The sequence below is a fragment of the Ceratotherium simum genome, chromosome 16 (assembly GCF_057802395.1).
Source record: "Ceratotherium simum simum isolate JZ-2026a chromosome 16, ASM5780239v1, whole genome shotgun sequence".
NCBI classification, from domain to species: domain Eukaryota; kingdom Metazoa; phylum Chordata; class Mammalia; order Perissodactyla; family Rhinocerotidae; genus Ceratotherium; species Ceratotherium simum.
The window spans coordinates 61,423,537-61,443,546 of record NC_141915.1 but is presented as its reverse complement, the minus strand read 5'-3'; the positions used below and the strand labels follow the sequence as shown (position 1 = coordinate 61,443,546).

The window sequence follows — 20,010 nt, the reverse complement described above, 5'->3', positions numbered from 1 at the left end:
TGGTTTGGAAGGTTCAATACTGTTAAGATGGCAATTCTCCCCAAACTGTTCTATAGATTCAATGTAATTCCTGTTAATAGGTGCTTTTGTAGAAATTGAGAACTGATCTTAAGATTTATACGGAAATTCAAAAGACCTAGAATAGCCAAAACAATTTTGAAAAGAATAATAAAGTTGGAGAACTTATATTACCTGATTTCAAAACTTACTACAAAGCTACAATAATCAAGAGATTGTGGTGTTAAGGATAAGCATATAAGAACAATGGAACAGAATTGAGGGTCCAGAAATAAACTCTTAAATTTATGGTGAATAAATTTTCAACAAAAGTGCCAAGACAGTACAATGGGGAAAATTATTAGTCTTTTCAACAAGTGCTGGGACAACTAGATATCCCTACACACAAAAAAATGATCTTTGACTCTTAACTCATTCCATATACAAAAATTATCTCAAAATGGAGTGTAGACCTAAATGGAAGCTGAAATTATAAAACTAATAGAAGAAAATCTTTACAATTTTGGCTTAGGCAAAGAGTTCTTAGACACAACACCAAAATCATGAGCCATGGGAAAAAAAAACTAATGTTAGACTTCACTAAAATAAAAGGTTTTGTCCTTCAAAAGACACCATTAAGAAAATGAAAGTCAAGCCACAGAGAATATTTACAAACTATCTGATAAAGGATTTGTATCCAGGACATACAAGTACCCTTACAACTGAATAAGATGTGAGAGATCAAAATTGGCCACTCTGAAATATATCATTACCTTGATTATTTTCTCTCACGGACATTTGACTTTCCCCAAACTGCCTAAAGAATTTAATATAGAAGAACTGTTCCAGGAAGGAGTTACTATCTGATGGCTGTAATATAATGTAAAATAGATGTTACAATAGGAAAGGCACCTGGCTGGCCCCGTGGCTTAGCGGTTAAGTGTGCGCACTCCGCTGCTGGCGGCCCGGGGTTCGGATCCCGGGCATGCACCGAAGCACCACTTCTCCGGCCATGCTGAGGCCGCATCCCACGTACAGTGACTAGAAGGATGTGCAGCTATGACATACAACTATCTGCTGGGGCTTTGGGGGAAAAACAAATAATAAAATTATAAAAAAAAAAAAACACATTTAAAAAATATATATATACATATAATGTAAAATAGATGTTACAATAGGAAAGGCACCTGGCTGGCCCCGTGGCTTAGTGGTTAAGTGCGCGCGCTCAGCTGCTGGCGGCCCGGGTTCGGATCCTGGGCGCGCACCGACGCACCACTTCTCCGGCCATGCTGGGGCCGCGTCCCACACGCAGCAACTAGAAGGATGTGCAGCTATGACATGCAACTATCTACTGGGGCTTTGGGGGAAAAAAATAAATAAATAAATAAAGGAAAGGCACCAACGGGCCCCTCTTATGAAAAATTCTGTCTCTTCCTGGCCACATTCTCTAGGTGGCCCTGCTAGGAGTTGCCAGAAAAACATTTACATTTATAAGGGAAATCTCCGTTTGTAAAGGTATCTCCCTCTCTGTACTGGGAAGAGGGGGGATGACCTCATCTCTAAAAACTTATCAATGTGAAAGTTGAGGCCTTAAATCTGCATAACAACCTTACTCTTGTTTACTGTGCTTTTCTGGTAATCTCCCGTAACTGACTCCCCCCACCCCCAACATCCTCCTTTGTCTTTGGCTGAAGATGGTATTTAAGACGAGAATCTCTGCTATTGTGTTGAGAAACTTAGTTTCCCTGGTTTCTCCCATGTATACATGTTATCAAAGTTGGTATTGTTTTCTCCTGCTAACCTGTCTTTTAATTATTTGACCAGCCAGAAGAACCTTAAGGGAAAGGGTGAAGGGGGATTCTCCCTCTTCCCCAACAAAGATAACCCAACTTAAAAATGGAGAAAAGACTGGAATAGATGTTTACCAAAGAAGACTCTTCATCAGGGAAATGCAAATCAAATCCACAATGAGACACCATGTCACACCCACTAGGATAGCTTTAATAAAAAAGACAGAAAATGCCAAGCATAGGTAAGAGTATGCCCAACTGGAACCTTCGTATATTGCTGGCAGGATTGTAAAATGGTACATCCATTGTGGAAAACATGTGGGGAATTCCACTCTTGGGAATCTCCCCAAGAGAAATGAACAGATGTTCACATGAAGACAAGTGCAAAAGATCATAAAAGACAAAAAAGAAACCAAAAGTCCATCAGCTGGTGAATGAATACAGACAAAATGTGAGTTCAATAAACAGGACACACTCTACACCATAGATGGTCCACAAAAACATTACTGTACCCCACTTAGATCAATGGATAGATCATCCAGACAAAAAGTCCATAAAGAAACAGTGGACTTAAATGAAAAACTGGATGAGATGGACCTAGTAGACATATACAGAGCACTCCATCCAAAAACAGCTGACTACACATTGTTCTCAAGCACACATGGAACATTCTCAAGGATAGACCATATGTTGGGAAACAAAGCAAGCCTCAATAAATTTAAGAAGATTGAAATCATAACAAGCATCTTTTCAGACCATAATGCTATGAAACTGGAAATTAACCACGAAAAAAAAACTGGGAAAGAGACAAAAATGTGGAAATTAAACAACATGCTACTGAACAACCAATGGATCATTGATGAAATTAAAGGAGAAATCAAAAACTATCTGGAAACAAACGAAAATGAAAATATGCCATACCAAATCATATGGGATGCAACAAAAGCTGTCCTGAGAGGGAAACTCATAGCGATACAAGCGCACCTTAACAAACAAGAAAAAGCCTAAATAAGCAACCTTAAATTACACCTAACAGAACTAGAAAAAGAAGAACAAACAAAGCCCAAAGTCAGCAGAAGGAGAGAAATAATAAAAATCAGAGCAGAAATAAATGAAATTGAGACCAAAAAAACAGTAGAAAGGATTAATGAAACAAAGAGTTGGTTCTTCGAGAAGATAAACAAAATTGACAAACCCTTAGCCAGACTTACTAAGAAAAAAAGAGAAAAGGCTCAAGTAAATAAAATTAGAAATGAAAGAGGAGAAATTACAACAGATACCACGGAAATACAAAGGATTATAAGAGAATACTATGAGAAACTATATGCCAACAAATTGGACAATCTAGAAGAAATGGATAAATTCTTAGACTCATACAACCTCCCAAAACTGAACCAAGAAGAAATGGAGAATCTGAATAGACCAATCACAAGTAAAGAGATTGAAATAGTAATCAAAAACCTCCCAAAAAATAAAAGTCCAGGACCAGATGGCTTCTCCGGTGAATTTTACCAAACATTCAAAGAAGATTTAATACCCATCCTTCTCAAACTATTCCAAAAAATAGAGGAAGCTGGAACACTTCCTAAATCATTCTACGAGGCCAACATCACCCTGATACCAAAGCCAGACAAAGACAATACAAAGAAGGAAAATTACAGGCCAATATCGCTGATGAACATAGATGCAAAAATCCTCAACAAAATATTGGCAAACCGAATACAGCAATACATTAAAAAGATCATACACCATGATCAAGTGGGATTTATACCAGGGACACAGGGATGGTTCAACATCTGCAAATCAATCACTGTGATACACCACATTAACAAAACAAAGAATAAAAACCACATGGTAATCTCAATAGACACAGAGAAGGCATTTGACAAGATCCAACATCCATTTATGATAAAAACTCTCAACAAAATGGGTATAGAAGGAAAGTACCTCAACATAATAAAGGCTATTTATGACAAACCCACAGCCAACATCATACTCAATGGGGAAAGACTGAAAGCCATTCCTCTGAGAACAGGAAGGAGGCAGGGCTGCCCACTCTCACCACTCCTATTCAACATAGTACTGGAGGTTTTGGCCAGAGCAATTAGGCAAGAAAAAGGAATAAAAGGAATACAAATAGGCAACAAAGAAGTGAAACTCGCACTATTTGCAGATGGCATGATTTTATATATAGAAAACCCTAAAGAATCCGTTGGAAAACTATTAGAAATAGTCAACAACTACAGCAAAGTGGCAGGGTACAAAATCAATCTACAAAAATCAGTTGCATTTCTGTACACTAATAACGAACTAACAGAAAGAGAGCTCAAAAAGATAATACCATTTACAATTGCATCAAAAAGAATAAAATATCTAGGAATAAATCTTACCAAGGAGGTGAAAGACCTATACAATGAAAACTACAAGACATTATTGAAAGAAATCGATGATGACATAAAGAAATGGAAAGACATCCCATGCACATGGATTGGAAGAATAAACATAGTTAAAATGTCTATATTACCTAAAGCAATCTACAGATTCAATGCAATCCCAATCAGAATCCCAATGACATTCTTCACGGAAATAGAAAAAAGAATACTAAAATTCATATGGGGTAAGAAAAGACCCCGAATAGCTAAAGAAATCCTAAGAAAAAAGAAGAAAGCAGGAGGCATCACAATCCCTGACTTAAAAACATACTACAAAGCAATAGTAATCAAAACAGCATGGTACTGGTACAAAAACAGACACACAGATAAATGGAACAGAATTGAAAGCCTGGAAATAAAACCACACATATACGGACAGCTAATTTTCGACAAAGGAGCTAAGAACATACAATGGAGAAAGGAAAGTCTCTTCAATAAATGGTTTTGGGAAAACTGGACAGCCACATGCAGAAGAATAAAAGTGGACCATCTGCTATCGCCATTCACAAAAATTAACTCAAAATGGATCAAAGACCTGAAGGTGAGACTTGAAACTATAAAACTCATAGAAGAAAATATAGGCAACACACTATTTGACATTGGTCATAAAAGAATCTTTTTGGATGACATGCCTACCCAGACTAGGGAAACTAAAGAAAAAATAAGCAAGTGGGGCTTTATCAGATTAAAGAGCTTCTATAAGGCAAATGAAACCAGAATCAAGATGAACAGACAACCCACCAGCTGGGAGAAAATATTTGCAAAACATATATCTGACAAGGGATTAATCTCCATAACATATAAAGAACTCACACAACTGAACAATAAAAAAACAAACAACCCGCTCAAAAAATGGGCAGAGGAAATGAACACTTCTTTTTTTTTTTTACTTTATTTTTTTTTAATTTTTTGTTTATTGCAGTAACATTGGTTTATTATTGCAGTAACATTGGTTTAGACACTTCTCCGAAGAAGATATACAGATGGCCAATAGGCGCATGAAAAGATGCTCAACATCACTAATCATCAGGGAAATGAAATCAAAACTACACTAAGATATCCCCTCATGCCCGTTAGAATGGCTAGAATCACCAAGACAAAAAACAACAAATGTTGGAGAGGATGTGGAGAAACAGGAACCCTCATACACAGCTGGTGGGAATGCAAACTGGTGCAGCCTCTATGGAAAACGGTATGGATATTCCTCAAAGAATTAAAAATAGAGATGCCCTATGATCCAGCCATCCCACTACTGGGAATCTATTCAATGAACCTGAAATCAACAATCCAAAGAAGATTATGCACCCCATGTTCATTTCAGCATTATTCACTATAGCCAAGAAGTGGAAGCAACCTAAGTGTCCCTTGACTGATGATTGGATCAAGAAGATGTGGTATATATACACAATGGAATACTACTCAGCCATAAAAAAAAAAAAAAAAAAACAGACAAAATCGTCCCATTTGCAACAACATGGATAGGCCTGCAGGGTGTTATGTTAAGTGAAATAAGCCATAAAGAGAAAGACAAACACTGTATGATCTCACTCATGTGTGGAATATAAACCAACACATGGACAGAGAAAACTGTATTGTGGTTACCTGTGGCAATGGGGATAGGGGGTGGGCACAAGGGGTGAAGGGAGACATATATATGGTGATGGACAAACAACAGTGTACAACCCAAAATTTCACAATGTTATAAACTATTAAAACATCAATAAGGGCCGGCCCAGTGGCTTAGCGGTTAAGTGCGCGCGCTCCGCTGCTGGCGGCCCGGGTTCGGATCCCGGGCGCGCACCGACGCACCGCTTCTCCGGCCACGCTGAGGCCGCGTCGCACATACAGCAGCAACTAGAAGGATGTGCAGCTATGACATACAACAATCTACTGGGGCTTTGGGGGGAAAAATAAATAAAATCTTAAAAAAAATAAATAAAACATCAATAAAAAAATTAGGTGAAATCAAAAGACACTATGATTGATACTGAATGATTCCACTTATATGAAATATCCAGGAAAGGTAAATTTATAGATACAGAAAGCAGGACAGTGGGTGCCAGGGTCTGGGGGAGAAGTGGGTGATGGGAGCAGGTATCAACTGCAAATATCTCAAGGGAAAGTTTAGAGTGATGATTATGCAACTCCATAAATTTACTAAAAAATAATTGACTTGCAAACTTTCAGTGGGTAGATCAATAAAACTGTAAGAAAACGTTTCTATTTCATTGCATATTTTTATTTGAATCGTGAAAAGTTTTAATTCATCATAGGGTTTTTTAATTAATATGTATTAATATTTATTTATTACTGCACAGGCACTCCTGTGACACAGGTGAGCATGGGCTGCTCAGTGATCTGCTCTGCAGCTGCACCATGCTTTTCAGATCCCTGTTACGAATATGATATTGTAAAAATGCCACAATGGGGGGCCGGCCTGGTGGCATAGTGGTTAAGTTCGTGTGCTCTGCTTCAGCGGCCCGGGGTTCACAGGTTTGGATCCTGGGTGCGGACCTATGCACTACTTATCAAGCCATGCTGTGGCACACATCCCACATATAAAGTAGAGGAAGATGGGCACAAATGTTAGCCCAGGGCCAATCTTCCTCATCAAAAAGCGGAGGATTGATAACGGATGTTAGCTCAGGACTAATCTTCCTCGCCAAAAAAAAAAAAAAAGCCACAATAAATATCCTTGTAACCAAACCTTTGTGCACATCCATGGTTATTTCCTCAGGATAAATTCCTAAAAGTGACCTTGCTCAGCCAAACAGTCTGAGCAGGTTCAAGGTGTCTTTCTACTGTATTCTCCCAAGCCCTGCCCGGCCCGTCCCTGGGTGGCGTATGGCAACACTGCGTCCTGCACTCTCACATCTCTTAGGTTCTTTGCTAATTTGATAAAAGATTCAAAATAGTGTAATTCCTCTCTTGTGATGGTGCAAAAACTAAAGGAAGCATGTCACATTCAAAGGGATCTGGTTCCTGTAGGTCCGACTCCACCCCAAAGAAAGGATAGAGGACAGGGAAATGTTGATACTGTACCTCTTAATCTCACGTCCATGCCTAATGTGCAGTAAACCAATCACTGAGATACCCATGCTTGGAGGTAGATAAAGGTTTCGAATAAACCAATAAAATAAATTGGCCTGGGCTGGCCCTGTGGCTTGGCAGTTAAGTGCGCGCGCTCCCCTGCTGGCGGCCCAGGTTCGGATCCCGGGTGCGCACCGACCCACCGCTTCTCCGGCCATGCTGAGGCCGCGTCCCACATACAGCAACTAGAAGGATGTGCAGCTATGACATACAACTATCTACTGGGGCTTTGGGGGGGAAAAAATAAATAAATAAATAAAATTGGCCAAAATGAGAAGACCAGAGAATAGGTTCTGTCAGATCTGCCTTAACAAAAGAAGGAAGCAGGGGGTCTTTATAGGGCTAAGGGGCTTGGGAGGAGGAGTTTCAGGGAAACAAAGGGGAAATCTGTGTTTCTTTCACTTCAGATAAGACCTTGCGCAACTAGACTTCTTGGCATCAGTGGCAGCTGGGGGCTAGTTATCTGCTGGTCGTAACTTCCTTACAGGCATTCTTTTTCCTCTGTAAGACAAGCTTATAAATCCTTGTGACCACTGAGTCACCCCTCTGGTTAAATAAGAAAACAGCAAATTAGGGGCCAGCCCCGTGGCATAGCGGTTAATTGTGTGCACTCTGCTGCTGGCAGCCCGGGTTTGGATCCTGGGCGCACACCGACACACCGCTTGTCAGGCCATGCTGTGGTGGCATCCCATATAAAGTGGAGGAACATGGGCACAGATGTTAGCTCAGGGCCAGTCTTCCTCAGCAAAGAGGATTGGCAACAGATGTTAGCTCATGGCTGATCTTCCTCACACACACACACTAAATAAATAAACAAATAAATATTTTTTAAAAAAAGAAAGAAAGAAAACAGCAAATTAACAAGATACAATGATGCCTGGGCTGTGAAGCAAGCATTTGAGCTCAACAAATACATCTAACAGAGATTGAGGTTATTTATTCACTTCTTTTCTTCTGTGTCTGTGTTGGGAACAAGGTCAGAGGGTAACCATGTTCTTATGGAGTATTTACAGTAGCCCTCAGGTACCCCGTTTCAGTGTCAAAGCTGGGGTGCTGGGGTGCGGCATTGCCAATCGAGTTCCTGCCGTGGGAGACTCTACAGGACAAGTGACCCCGGTCCTTCAACAGGACACTACATGGAGCAAAGAGAGGACAATCCTATTGATTAAGACACATACCAACTAACTGCAATGTGTGAAACAATTTGATTCTGATTCAAACAAAAAGTAAAAGAACTCACAATAAAATCAGGAAAATACTGGTTGGATCTTGACTGATATTTAGGACTTGTGTTATTTTTCTTGGTTAGTATCCCAGGTACTTTCTGCTCTATAAGAATTACCTCCCAAACTTGGTGTAAAACAAGCACCATTTTGTTACGTTCACGGATTCTGTAGGTCAGGGGGTGAGACGGGATGGTCTGTCGGGCACTGTTGGGCAGGTCTTCTGGGTCTTTAGCCTCAATTTTCAGGTTAAGAGAAGCCAGACCCCCAACCTCACCCTCACCTGGGTCCTGAGCTGAAGCCACAACGGGATGAGACTTTGGGGGGTCCTGGGAAGTGTTGTGTTTTACAGGAGAGGAACGTGGGTCCTTGTGGCTAGAATAAAGATGGCCACACAGTCTTTGCTTCTCTTCCCACTGAAAGGTGGAGTCTAACTCTCTGACTTTGAACTTGGGCTGGCCCAACTCATGGGCTTGGCCAGCAGAGAGCCACACAAGTTTGGTTCTGGCACTTCTGAGTGGGCTCACATGAAGCCCGGTGAACAAGCCTCTCAGAACTTGCTCTTGGAGTCCAGCTGCCAAGATCCCGTGGGCGTTGTGCGGGAGGTCCTCAAGTTGACAGCCCCAGGGGAGTGCTGTATGACGGGGCCCTCTTGGCCGGCCACCTTCATTTGGCTGCAGCACGACTCAATCTGACCGACACTGCATGAGAGCCCCAGCTGAGTTCACGCAGCCCCCAGAATAGGAGAGAGAATCATGACTCGCTGCTCCAAGCCACCGCATTTGGAGTGGTTTGTTATATAGCAGTAGAGACAAGGACCCAGCGGGATAATGGTGCTATGGCTATTGTTCACCCCAAAAAAGGATCCTTTTCCTTAGAAATAAATACATACTGAAATATTTATGGTGGAAATGACATCTGGGGGTTGCTTCAAACTTGCTGCGTGGGGGGAGATGAGGCACAGATGAAACAAGATCAGTCACGAGCTGACACCCGTTGAGGCTGGATGGTCCGTCCACTTGGGTTCATAATACCATTCTTTCTACAGTATTTTGGTGCATGTGGTGGGCCACCTTCAAGACAACCCCAACGGTGCCGCTGCCTCCTGGTCCTCAGGCCCCTGTGTCCCCTCTCACCCGGTGCCAGGAGAGGTTTGTGTGACCAATCTAGTAGGGCGGAGCTAGGGCACTGCTAAGGTTAGATTGTAAGACACCTTGGCTTCATCTTCAGTGCTTGCTGTTTCCCTGGCTCTTGTTCTCTCTGTCTCTGTCTGTCTGTCTGTTTGTCTGTCTCTGAGGCCTCACATGCGGAAAGTCAGCTGCCCTGTTGTGAGCAGCCCTATGGAGTGGCCAGAGCCGTAGGTGGCAGAGAACTAAATCCTCCAGCCAACAGCCCACAAGGAACTGAGCCTCCTGCCCACAGTGCCTGCATTAGCTTGGAGTTCCAGCACATCTTCAGGGACCACAACCTCATGAGAGACCTGGAGCCAGAACCAACCCGCTAAGCTGCTCCCTGATCCTCAGAGACCATGCAAAATAATAAACGGTTGTTGTTTTAAGCTGCTGAATTTCAGGGTACATTTTTACACAGTAATAGATTACTAATAACATGTATGTTTGAAATTTTCTATAATAGAGTTTGGTTTTTTTAAAAGCACTTGGGTTATCCGAAAGCCAACTTTTCCTCAACCAGTGACTCAGACAGCAGTGCAGGGGGACAGTCCGCTGTGGTATTCCAAGTTTACAATGACAAGAAGCCTCAGAAGCAACATAGTGAATACCCAATTAGAATGCTCTGCTTTCCGCCAACTAAACTTTGTACACATAAAGCTGACAGTGCAACTTCTAGTTACAGAAAATAAGCAAATATTCCTCAAAAATTGAGAAATTTCCAGAAGATACCAAAGTCAGTATTTTGCATTAAGTTCAATTTCTGAAAATGCCCTCCTACGTACAATGCAGTTGTGTGTATATGTGTGTTTGTGACAACTTCTGTTTTGGCCTGGGTTCCCTGCCTTTGTGGAGCTTAACAGTCATTATAGGTGGCATGAACTCATTACCACCTTATTACAATTCTACAAATGCTACAGGCTGGAGGTGTGGAGCCGTTAGGGGCTTGGACCCCACAAGAAGAAAGAGGAGTGCTGGGCTGGGGTTTGGGCACTCCGGCCTTCAGGCAGACCAGCCCCGGGCCAGACCAGCCCCGTTTTACGAGGCCCCTCCTGGTGCTACAAAATGTTCCTTGATTTAGCATGTGGGCAAATGTCTGAAGTCTGCCAACAATTGGAGCACACAAACGGAGAATTCTTGGGTCTGTGATGAATAGCAGACTGAGAAAATCATGTCATCTGTGCCAAAAGCTTCCAAAGTCACAAGAGTCAAGGAATTCCACAGTGACATGTTTTTTCCCCGAAGTGATGCTCATGGCAAGGCAACCAAATGTGCTGAGCCCCGAAGAACGTTGATTTAGTCTGGAAAAAAAAATTCTGCAGGCCTGGGGCAGCCCTGAGCCTGTGTATGCTTCTGGCCATCCAGCCGTGTTCTTCAGGAGGGGACCGTGGGGCAGAGGGCCACCAGCATAGCCTTGGACAGGTTACAAAGATACCAAGAGAGGCCCCAGAGCCCAGGCTCAGGCCAGGGGTGACCTGGACACCGGTAAAAAATAAAAAAACTACAGGCCCAAGGTGGAGTCACTTGCCCCCAGGACCGCAAACCAAGACTTAATTGCAGTTTCACCCCCTCCCAGGAATGTAACCTTACCAGTCCGGAAATTCCTGATCAACAATAGTGAGGTCATCTGCCTGGTAAGACCCCTGCCGCCCTTCCCCCAAAGAAAGGTGATCTTGCCTGAAAGCATCTTTTCTTTCCTTTTGCTAATTACTTTCTTGTCCCACCTAGTTTCTTCCTATAAAAATCTTCTTTTGTACAACCCTTCGGAAGGCCTGTTTATTAAATGGGATGCTGCCTGATCCATAAATCCTTGAATAAAGCCAATTAGATCTTCAAATTTTCTTGGTTGGAATTGTTTTTCAACAACACCCACGGAGCGTTCTTTGAGTGGTTAACGTGAGCTGATCGAAGAAGGTCCAGCGTTAACTTCCAAGAGGGTCACGATGGCGAGAGGACGCGAGAGGCCGGCTCAAGTGGGAGGGCGGCCGTCGGCTGGCCTCGGGTGGACTCTGCCGTGCACGCGGAGATGTTCCAGAGCTTTACAGACGTGCCTTACAGCACCTCGCGGAAATGCCACGACGTACGTGGGGCGTGAGCAAGACCGTGACACCGCCCGTCCCTCTACTTTGCGGGCTGACCCGTGGGGACGGCCGGGACCAGAAAATGCTTGCAGCAAAAGGCGCAAAACTACCAACTGGGACCGGACTTCCTAGGCGTCCCGAGCCCGCCCACCGCCCACACGGGACGCACCCACCACACCAGCCCGGCAAGATGGCACCGGCACGCTCCCGGCAGACCCGGGCGCCCGCGCATGCGCCCTGGCGTGTGGCGCGAGCGGAAGTCGCGTGACCCCGGAAGTGGCCGGCCGGGGGCGCGCGGGCGGGGCGGCGACGTTCGTCGTTCCGTGCGGGAGGGAGCGCGAGAGCTGCGCAGTCGAGCCTCCGGTGAGCGCCACGGCGGGACGGCGGCGGCAGCAGGCGGGGCGGCGGCAGCGGCAGCGGCAGGGAGGCGCGGGGGCCGCGCCTTTGTTCGCTCCGCCTGCCGAGGGGGTCTGCGCGGGGCGGGGGCGGCGGTGACAGCCGGCGGCGGCCGGGCCGCAGGGCGGGCCCACGTGCGGCGCGGGCCAGGGGCGCGGGCCGGGGCCTTAGGCCTCCTTTGTGGCCGCCGCCCGTACCCCGCGGCCCCTCCCCGCCGGCGTGCGCCGACCGGAGCTAGGCTGACGTCCCCTTCTCCGGGGCACCGCGCCCCACCCCGCGCCGCTCCCGGCCCAGATTGCGGGGCCCTGCGGAAGTGCGGCCGCGGCGATCGCCCTAGAGGATCCTGTCGCCTGCGGCCGCACTTAGTGACATTAGGGCGTGAGCCTTGTAGAGGAATTCCAGAGGAAGCGGCAGGGAGGCCTGGGAAAGCGGGCAGGCCCCACCCCGCCTGCGGAGGCCGGCGGCTTGGGGATCCCTGCGGCCCTTTGTGAGATCTGGTCCTCGGGCGAGTCCCAGCTGCCAGCCTGGGCCTGTGGGGAAAGGCTTTGGTAATCTTTCCTGGGCAATCTGAGGCCTGGGGTGGGCTGGGCCTTGACCCATCTCCTACACCACCCGGACCTATCTGAGTGGGTTCCAGACACTCCTCAGGAAGTCTCTGGGCTTGCAATGGGATTTTTAGCTGAAGGAAGCCCAGCGGCTGCCTCATGCAGTGCTCCCCGCTCTGAGAGTGCTGCTCCAGACTCTCCTGGGCCAGGATCCAGAAAAAGGGTCTTGAAAATACTGGAGCTGCTGCAGCAGTTCCCAAATTGTAGGTCACAGATTCTCACGATTGGAGAGAACGTTGGCAGACACTTAGGATCCCCTGTGCCCTTTTGGGACCTACATGTGGGAGTCAGGCTGGCCTCATCATCTGAGCTGTAGGAGAGCCCTGTGTTTGCAGGATGAGGCAGAACTGACCTGTGTCCTGCACAGAGGCCTTGCTTCCTGGCTAGGACAGGGCAGAAGGAGCATGCCTGGTCAGGGAGACCTGGCTCCCTGACCCAGTGGGAGGAGTCCCGTGGGGCGAGGGCCTGAGCAGCTCAGAAAGAACAGCAGGACTTCAGAGGTGACAGTTGGGGGTCTGCCGGCAGGGCTGAGGTCCTGCCTCTTCCTTGGGGGCGGCAGAGGTGTGCCTGGTCTCCCAGAGGAGCAGGCTGCGGGTTCCATTTAGTCCTGGGTACTGTACCTAGGCTGGGGTCCCCAGACTGCCCCAGTGGGTCCCCTGAGATGGGCAGGGCGAGGAGGCAAGTATAGCCCCGCTGGGTTCAGGAGCTTGTGTCTGGGTTCTGGCTGCAGCCTGCCCTCCTGCTCTAGAAGGTGCACCTCTCTTTGGGCCGAGATACGGGGCCTGGCCACCTGTGGAGCAGCCTTCGACACAGCCCGCCTGAGCTGGCTGCAGGGCCCGCTGAGGGGCGGGAGGGGGGAGACATTGTGGGTCCCTCCAGGCTGCCACAGCCCGCCTGGCCCACAGGTGTCCCAGACCCAGCGAGAGGTGAGCATGGCCGAGCAGGAGCCCACAGCAGAGCAGCTGGCACAGATTGCAGCTGAGAACGAGGAAGACGAGCACTCGGTCAACTACAAGCCCCCAGCCCAGAAGAGCATCCAGGAGATTCAGGAGCTGGACAAGGACGATGAGAGTCTGCGCAAGTACAAGGAGGCCCTGCTGGGCCGCGTGGCTGTGTCTGCTGGTGAGTGGGTTGGGGTCACGCAGAGGGATACCTGTCACTCTTCTGGGTTTCTGCTGCTGCTGCCCCCTGGTGGCAAGTTATGGGTGTGTGGGAGGCCCAGGGGGTGGAGCACTAACCTGCTGTCACTCCACAGACCCCAACGTCCCCAATGTAGTCGTGACCCGCCTGACCCTGGTGTGTAGCACCGCCCCGGGCCCCCTGGAGCTTGACCTGACAGGTGAGTGGCACCTTTGAGGTCTCTGGCTGGGGCTGCCTGGCACCCCCACTCCTGCTTTCTCTAAATATAGTTTCCTGGAGCTCTGCCACCCTCTCGTGGGGAGCACAAGAAGTGCAGCCAAGCGGTCTTTGAAGTTGCTGGTTTTGGAGTGATCTGGGTCCTAGGTTGGGGGTGCCAAGGGCTATGTGTGCAGGGGCAGGGGAGACGGGGAGTAGAAGGGGCATCCCACCAGGGCCCAGATGGCAGCGGGCAGTCACAGATGGGAGATGCCGAAGTGAGTGGCTTCTGCTGGCTGAGCCCCCTAGTGTGGTGTTCCTCCCAAATACAGGTGATCTGGAGAGCTTCAAGAAGCAGTCATTTGTGCTGAAGGAAGGTGTGGAATACCGGATAAAAATCTCTTTCCGGGTAAGGCAGAGGCTGCGGCAGGGGCCGGGAGGGGCCAGGGCTGGAGAGCCCGGCTGAGCCTTGCCTGGGGTCCCTCCCTGCAGGTGAACCGAGAGATTGTGTCCGGCATGAAGTACATCCAGCACACATACAGGAAAGGCGTCAAGAGTGAGTGAGGGTGGGCACCAGACCCCAGCCTCCAGGAGAGAGATGGCTGCCTCTTGGCTGGCTCAGGGCAAAGGGCTCAGGGATCAGGAGGGAGACAGGAAAGGCAGTGTGTGCCCTCGGCCCAGCTCTGCTCCCTGGCAGCTGCCCGGGCAGAGGTGAGCCACACTGATGACCAGTGCATTCTCTGCATTACAGTTGACAAGACTGACTACATGGTGGGGAGCTACGGGCCCCGGGCAGAGGAGTACGAGTTCCTGACTCCCATGGAGGAGGCGCCCAAGGGCATGCTGGCTCGAGGCAGCTACAACATCAAGTCGCGTTTCACAGATGATGACAAGACTGATCACCTGTCCTGGGAGTGGAACCTCACCATTAAAAAAGAGTGGAAGGACTGAGTCCTGGGCCCCGGAGGCAGGCAGGATGGACAGACGGACGGACGTACGCACCCCACCCCTACCACCCCACACCCCCTTCCTGACCCCATACCAAAGTGCTGACAGGGCCCTTGGCCACGCTGCCATCATTCCCACCTTGTCTGCCTCCTGGTCGGGCCCAGCCAGAGCTCCTCCAGCCTTTCCCTCCCAACCCTCCCCAGCCCGCAGGCCCCAGCCTCCTCGGTGGTCTAGTGGTCTCGTGTTGTTGCTGCTTCCGCCTGTGCTGTGGGGAAGGGAGGCTCCAGCCCAGGCCTCTGCCTCCTTTTCTGTATTTCTCCAGGTTTCCCAACCTGTGCTAACCTGACCTGAGGCCCTGACTTTTCCAAGGGAGTGGGACATCCAGCGGGCTCTCGTGGGGTGCTCAGGTTCCCCTGGTCCTTGGCAGTTGCCCTGACTCTTGTTCTGACCCACCCCATCTGGGGTGCGGGTGGGTGCACAACGCAGGGCCTTGTGGGGCCAGTCATCCCCCAGCTTCCATCTCTCCCAGTCAGTTCATCCATTGCCGTCAGTAACCGTCTAACCATGATGCCTTAACATGTGGAACGTGTGCTGTGGGGGCCATCACTAACCTCTAACTCCCCTGTTTGCATGAGCATGTGGTCTCCCCCAGTTTCTGCCCTGTCCGCAGTCCCCGTGGCCCGGGGAGGCGTGTGGGATGTGCTGCTGCTGCTCCCCTGCCTGCCAGGGCCTGGCCAGCCTGCCCCTCCCCCTCCCCCCTGCCAGGGGCATGGGGGCTGCCCCAGGCGCTTGGGGAAGGCCAATTGCCAAAACTCAAGTTGCCTCCAGTCCCATCAGGGAGGCCAGATGTCCTCACACTTCTGCCTTCCCTTTCCCAGTGGGCAGTGCCCAGAGCTCATAGCCCCAACAGAGAGCTCTTGGTGGACAAAGCCAGCAGCTGAGCCTTACTTGTTCCACCTGGGCCCGCTGGCCTGAAATCCTGTGCCTGGCCTGTCAGTATTTATTGCCTCAATATGTGCTGTCCTCTGGGCCCGCTGGCCTGCTGCCTCTGCCCCCAGGCTAGGTGCCACCATCCCTGGCAGGCCTTCCTGGACCCAGCCAGGACAACTGTGGGACCAAGCGTGCACAGTCGGAGCTGTCCCCTGTGCCTCTCTACCCCTCCCCTCCCCGGTCCGGCCCCGGCCTACAATGCACAGGTGCCTGTCCCTGCTTCTCCTTTTCTGACCGGGAAATAAATTACTCCGAAGGAGCCAGGGTGTTGGCTGCTTGTCTCCGGGTGGGGGGCTGGGCGGGCAGCAAGGAAGAAGGGGCGCCCCCAGGACGGCCAACAGCCAGGTGCGTGGCCACTGCCCCTGCGGCTGTTGAAGGAGTATGGATTTAAAGCCGTTTCTCGGTCACACCAGCCTCACTCGGCCTGCCCGCCTGGCCAGCGCTGCCGCCTGAGCGGTGCAGACGTGGAGCCTGCCCGAAGTGCCGCAGGCGCGCAGAGCACTGCAGGGGGAGGGTGGGGCGTGCCCGCTGGCGTTCGCGCGGGCCCCCGAGCCCCGCGCGCAGCCTCCATCCGGCTTCGCGGAGGAAACGCCCTAACCCCAAAGAAGAACCTCGCTGGGGCCTCCCGAGCTCCGCAAGAAGCAGTACCTAGGAACAAATGGGACAACTAGGTCCCCAGGAATCCCAGAGACATCGACTCCAAGCTGTTGGTCCACGGGGTGGGGGAGGCGCCCTTGGGAAGACGGACCCCGCTGGCCCCAACCGCGGAGTGCGTGGGCGAGCCCGCTGCTGGGGCGGAAGGGTGGAGGGGAAGTCGGTCCGGCGGCTGCATGGTTTGCATGGTTGACCGAGCCGGCGGCGTGGAAGCCTAGCTAAACCCCAGTGCCTGCTAGGACTGGGCGGGGTCAGGGGTCCAAAGGTGGAATAGGCGAGGTGGTGTGGACGAGAGGATACTGAGGACCTTCGCTGGGTGGAGGTGCACAAGAGTGGCCAGGGGAGCCCTGAAAGGCTGCCAGAGGCCCCGCGCACTTTTCAGCTAGTCCCGCTGACCCACAGGCTCTCTAGAGGACCTGGGGGTGGCAAGGATGGTGCTACCGTCTCTCTGAGCACCACACCCAAGGGCACCCAGTGACTGTGACAGCCCCTCCCCAGCCCTGGGCTGGGAAAGGGCAGATGGGTAACCCAAGCTCCAGAGGGTCAGTTTTAGAAACTCCCACTTCTCTGGAGTGACACCAGTTGCAAAACCTGCTCTCTCTGGTCTGAGCCGGTTAGAAAAGTGGTTATGTGTCACACTTAGGCAGTGGGGCTGGAGACTGATGTCCTAGAGCCCTCCCCTGGCGGTACCTCCAGGGCCTGCCACTCTTCCCAGTGCTTAACAGCAGGGTGAGTCGCCGTGCCAGGAGCTTATCACTAGCTGGGGTGGACGGGGAGATGCCCTGTCGCCTCCCACGTCAGTGACCACATGCTTGTGCCAAGACAGCTCCCACAGGGCTTGTCACCTCCTTGGCCCTCCTTACCAGGGACCCTGTGGGATCCTGGAGGCTGGGCACTATGCTAGATGACATGACCAAATGCATTTCCTGCAGCACCTGGCCCAGATGTAGATCCAAGAGCAGCCGCAGGAAGCACTTGCAGCCCCCAGCTTTTGATTCTACAGGGGGCAAAGACCCTAACCAGCCTCTCCCAGAACCAGGCTGCCCCAAGCCAAGGGGGACAGGCTCAGAAAGGGGGAGGCGATGAGATTGCATAGCTCTGGGCTCTGAGGCCCAAGGCCTTTCACACTAAACTCAGATGTGGCTATCCCCAAAACACCTCCCTATCTCCAGAGGAGTAAGGTCCCCAGGCAGCAGCTACCATCTCAGCTGACCCATAGCAGACCTGGGTCTGGCCACAGCCACTTCAGCTCTCCCAATTCACTTCCTAAAAGGTTCAAACCCAGGGTCAGCCTGTGCTGTCAGCACTTCGGTTTATTGGGCAAGGTCCTTCTTAGGCTCCTTCTGGCCAAAAGCCCTCCTATTTTTGCTCTTGACTTTGCCCAGCTTTAGTTAGACTTGTGAACTCAGACCCTGAGCGCTGCGTTGTCTAGGCACACTGCCAGCAGCCAGGACTTTGTTCTGACTCCTCCCCTGGTGAAGGAGAACGTGAGGTGGCACCTTCAGACCAGCATGATGTGTCTCTTGGGGCCCAAGTCTAACCTGATCCTCCTGGTCCCACCCCAAACCCGTCTGTACAGCCTGCTGTTCCCAGGCCTGGCCTCCCCACCCCAGTGAGCCACACGCTGCCCTCTGTCCATGGCCTCCAGTATTCCTCAAGCTTCCACCTCCTCAGCCTCCCCCAGATGGACCCTTCTTCCACTGAGGAGAGTGCCAGTAGATTCCAGCTCAGGGCCTTTGATGTGACCCACTAATCACCAGTTACTGTGACTGACAAGAGTCTTCTCATGCCCAACACAGCCCCTCTCTACAGTCAAGGCCCTGCGGTGCGCCGGCGCCAGGCTCACCTCTGTGCCTGCCTCCAGGTCTCCCTCTTACCTATGCCCCAGCTCTCCCATGTGAGGGCTGCATGGCCCATGGCACAGCCCTCTGTCCCCTGCTGCTGCTCGGCAGTGGGAACCTGCAGTCAGGAGCTGACCCTCAGTGGCTGAGTGAGCACTTTCTGAGTCCTCAAGCCTGCTGTTAGCTCCCGCTATACCTCCAACTCCATCACAGGTTAAGAGGGAGTTGTTTTAGTCTGAGAACTCTATTTTTGAGAGTAGTATTTATCAAAACATTTGATCACTCAGTAGTTGAACCTGTATTTAATGGGCACCTTCTCCGAGTGTTGAGAGACCCCTGGAGGACATCCTGAAGCAGCTGTGCTGGTCCAGAGAGATGCCAGAGCGGACCAGCCCAGTGGTGTAGTGGTTAAGTTCGGTGTGCTCTGCTTTGGCAGCCTGGGGTTCACAGGTTCAGACCCCGGGCACAGACCTACACCACTCATCAAGCTATGCTGTGGAGGCGTCCCACATACAAAATAGAGGGAGACTGCCACAGATATTAGTTCAGGGCCACTATTCCTCAAGCAAAGAGAGGAAGATTGGCAGTGGATGTTAGCTCAGGGCCAATCTTCCTCACAAAAAAAAAGGACACAGAAAGATGCCAGAGAACAGCCACAAGGACAGGCAAGCCCTGACCTCCAAGGGCGCACTCCAGCTCATGGCCTGGGGCACATGGGTGAACATGGCCCCATCGCCTTTCCCCAGAGGTGCTCTTGGAAGGCATGCAAGTGGGCCTCTGGAAAAAGGAGCCAGATGCTGGCCCTCCCCTCAGAGCTGAGGCCTGCAGGTGTTTAGTGAACCCAGCTTGTGTTCTGAGTGGCTGACTGCACCCCTGCACCTCACCCAGCTGCTGACCAACCCCATAGAGCCCAGGGATCTCAGTCCATATCCAAACCAGGCTTCCCTCCAGCTTTTTGAGAACCCTGCTTGGCTGCTCCTGCACGGGTCGGTGCATGAGGCCAGTTCAAGGCAGGCAGAGAGGAGAATGCACATCAATGCTGCCAAGGTGTCAAAATACTTTGTCCTGTCCAGGCCAGAGTCCTGGTTAGGCCCTGGATTTCACAGAACATTGACTTGGCTGTGGCCACCTGGGCTGCAGAACAGCAGCCCTGTCATCACCTGCATCAAGGTGTGTTCCAACTGCCCTTGGCTTCAGCTATGCAGGCCCACACTCAGCCAGAATGAGGCTCAACCACAGCCACAGCTTGGGTCTTTGTCCATGTCTGGCCTCCTCTTGGGCCCAATGTTCTCATCTTTTGTAAATCCTTTACTGTATGCGTGGGGCTAAGCTGCCTACAAACTGTCACAAACCAATCAACATTGTGGTTATCTCAAATCCCTGCACTCTCTCCCCATCAACCAGAAAGACTCAAGCCCCAGTATTTATTTTTATTTTTTAAATTTATTTATTTATTTTT

At 50.1% G+C, this 20,010-nt stretch overlaps 1 protein-coding gene across 2 annotated transcripts; it reads left to right on the top strand.

Annotated features, from left to right (window-relative positions):
* The first annotated feature begins 12,067 nt into the window (after window positions 1-12,067).
* On the top strand, window positions 12,068-16,315 carry ARHGDIA (Rho GDP dissociation inhibitor alpha). 2 transcript variants are annotated; one of them, XM_087441792.1, is made up of 7 exons: window positions 12,068-12,145; window positions 13,689-13,905; window positions 14,039-14,122; window positions 14,451-14,527; window positions 14,611-14,674; window positions 14,870-15,112; window positions 15,389-16,315. In XM_087441792.1, exons 2-6 carry the CDS (start codon window positions 13,716-13,718, stop codon window positions 15,067-15,069), a joined length of 615 nt encoding a protein of 204 aa, XP_087297918.1. In that variant the 5' UTR covers window positions 12,068-12,145; window positions 13,689-13,715; the 3' UTR covers window positions 15,070-15,112; window positions 15,389-16,315. The 2 variants fall into 2 exon arrangements, with proteins under 2 accessions (XP_087297918.1, XP_087297917.1); XM_087441791.1 differs by lacking the exons at window positions 12,068-12,145; window positions 15,389-16,315 and adding an exon at window positions 12,496-12,726 and having other exon boundaries at window positions 14,870-15,211.
* Window positions 16,316-20,010: the final 3,695 nt, after the last annotated feature.

What these genes read in the sequence shown, in the direction of transcription:
- ARHGDIA (XM_087441792.1), top strand. Translation starts at nt 13,716, where the DNA reads ATGGCCGAGCAGGAGCCCACAGCAGAGCAGCTGGCACAGATTGCAGCT. An exon ending in CCTGGAGCTTGACCTGACAG is followed by an intron (nt 14,123 to 14,450) that starts GTGAGTGGCACC and finishes TCCCAAATACAG; the next exon opens with GTGATCTGGAGAGCTTCAAG. An exon ending in GGATAAAAATCTCTTTCCGG is followed by an intron (nt 14,528 to 14,610) that starts GTAAGGCAGAGG and finishes CCCTCCCTGCAG; the next exon opens with GTGAACCGAGAGATTGTGTC.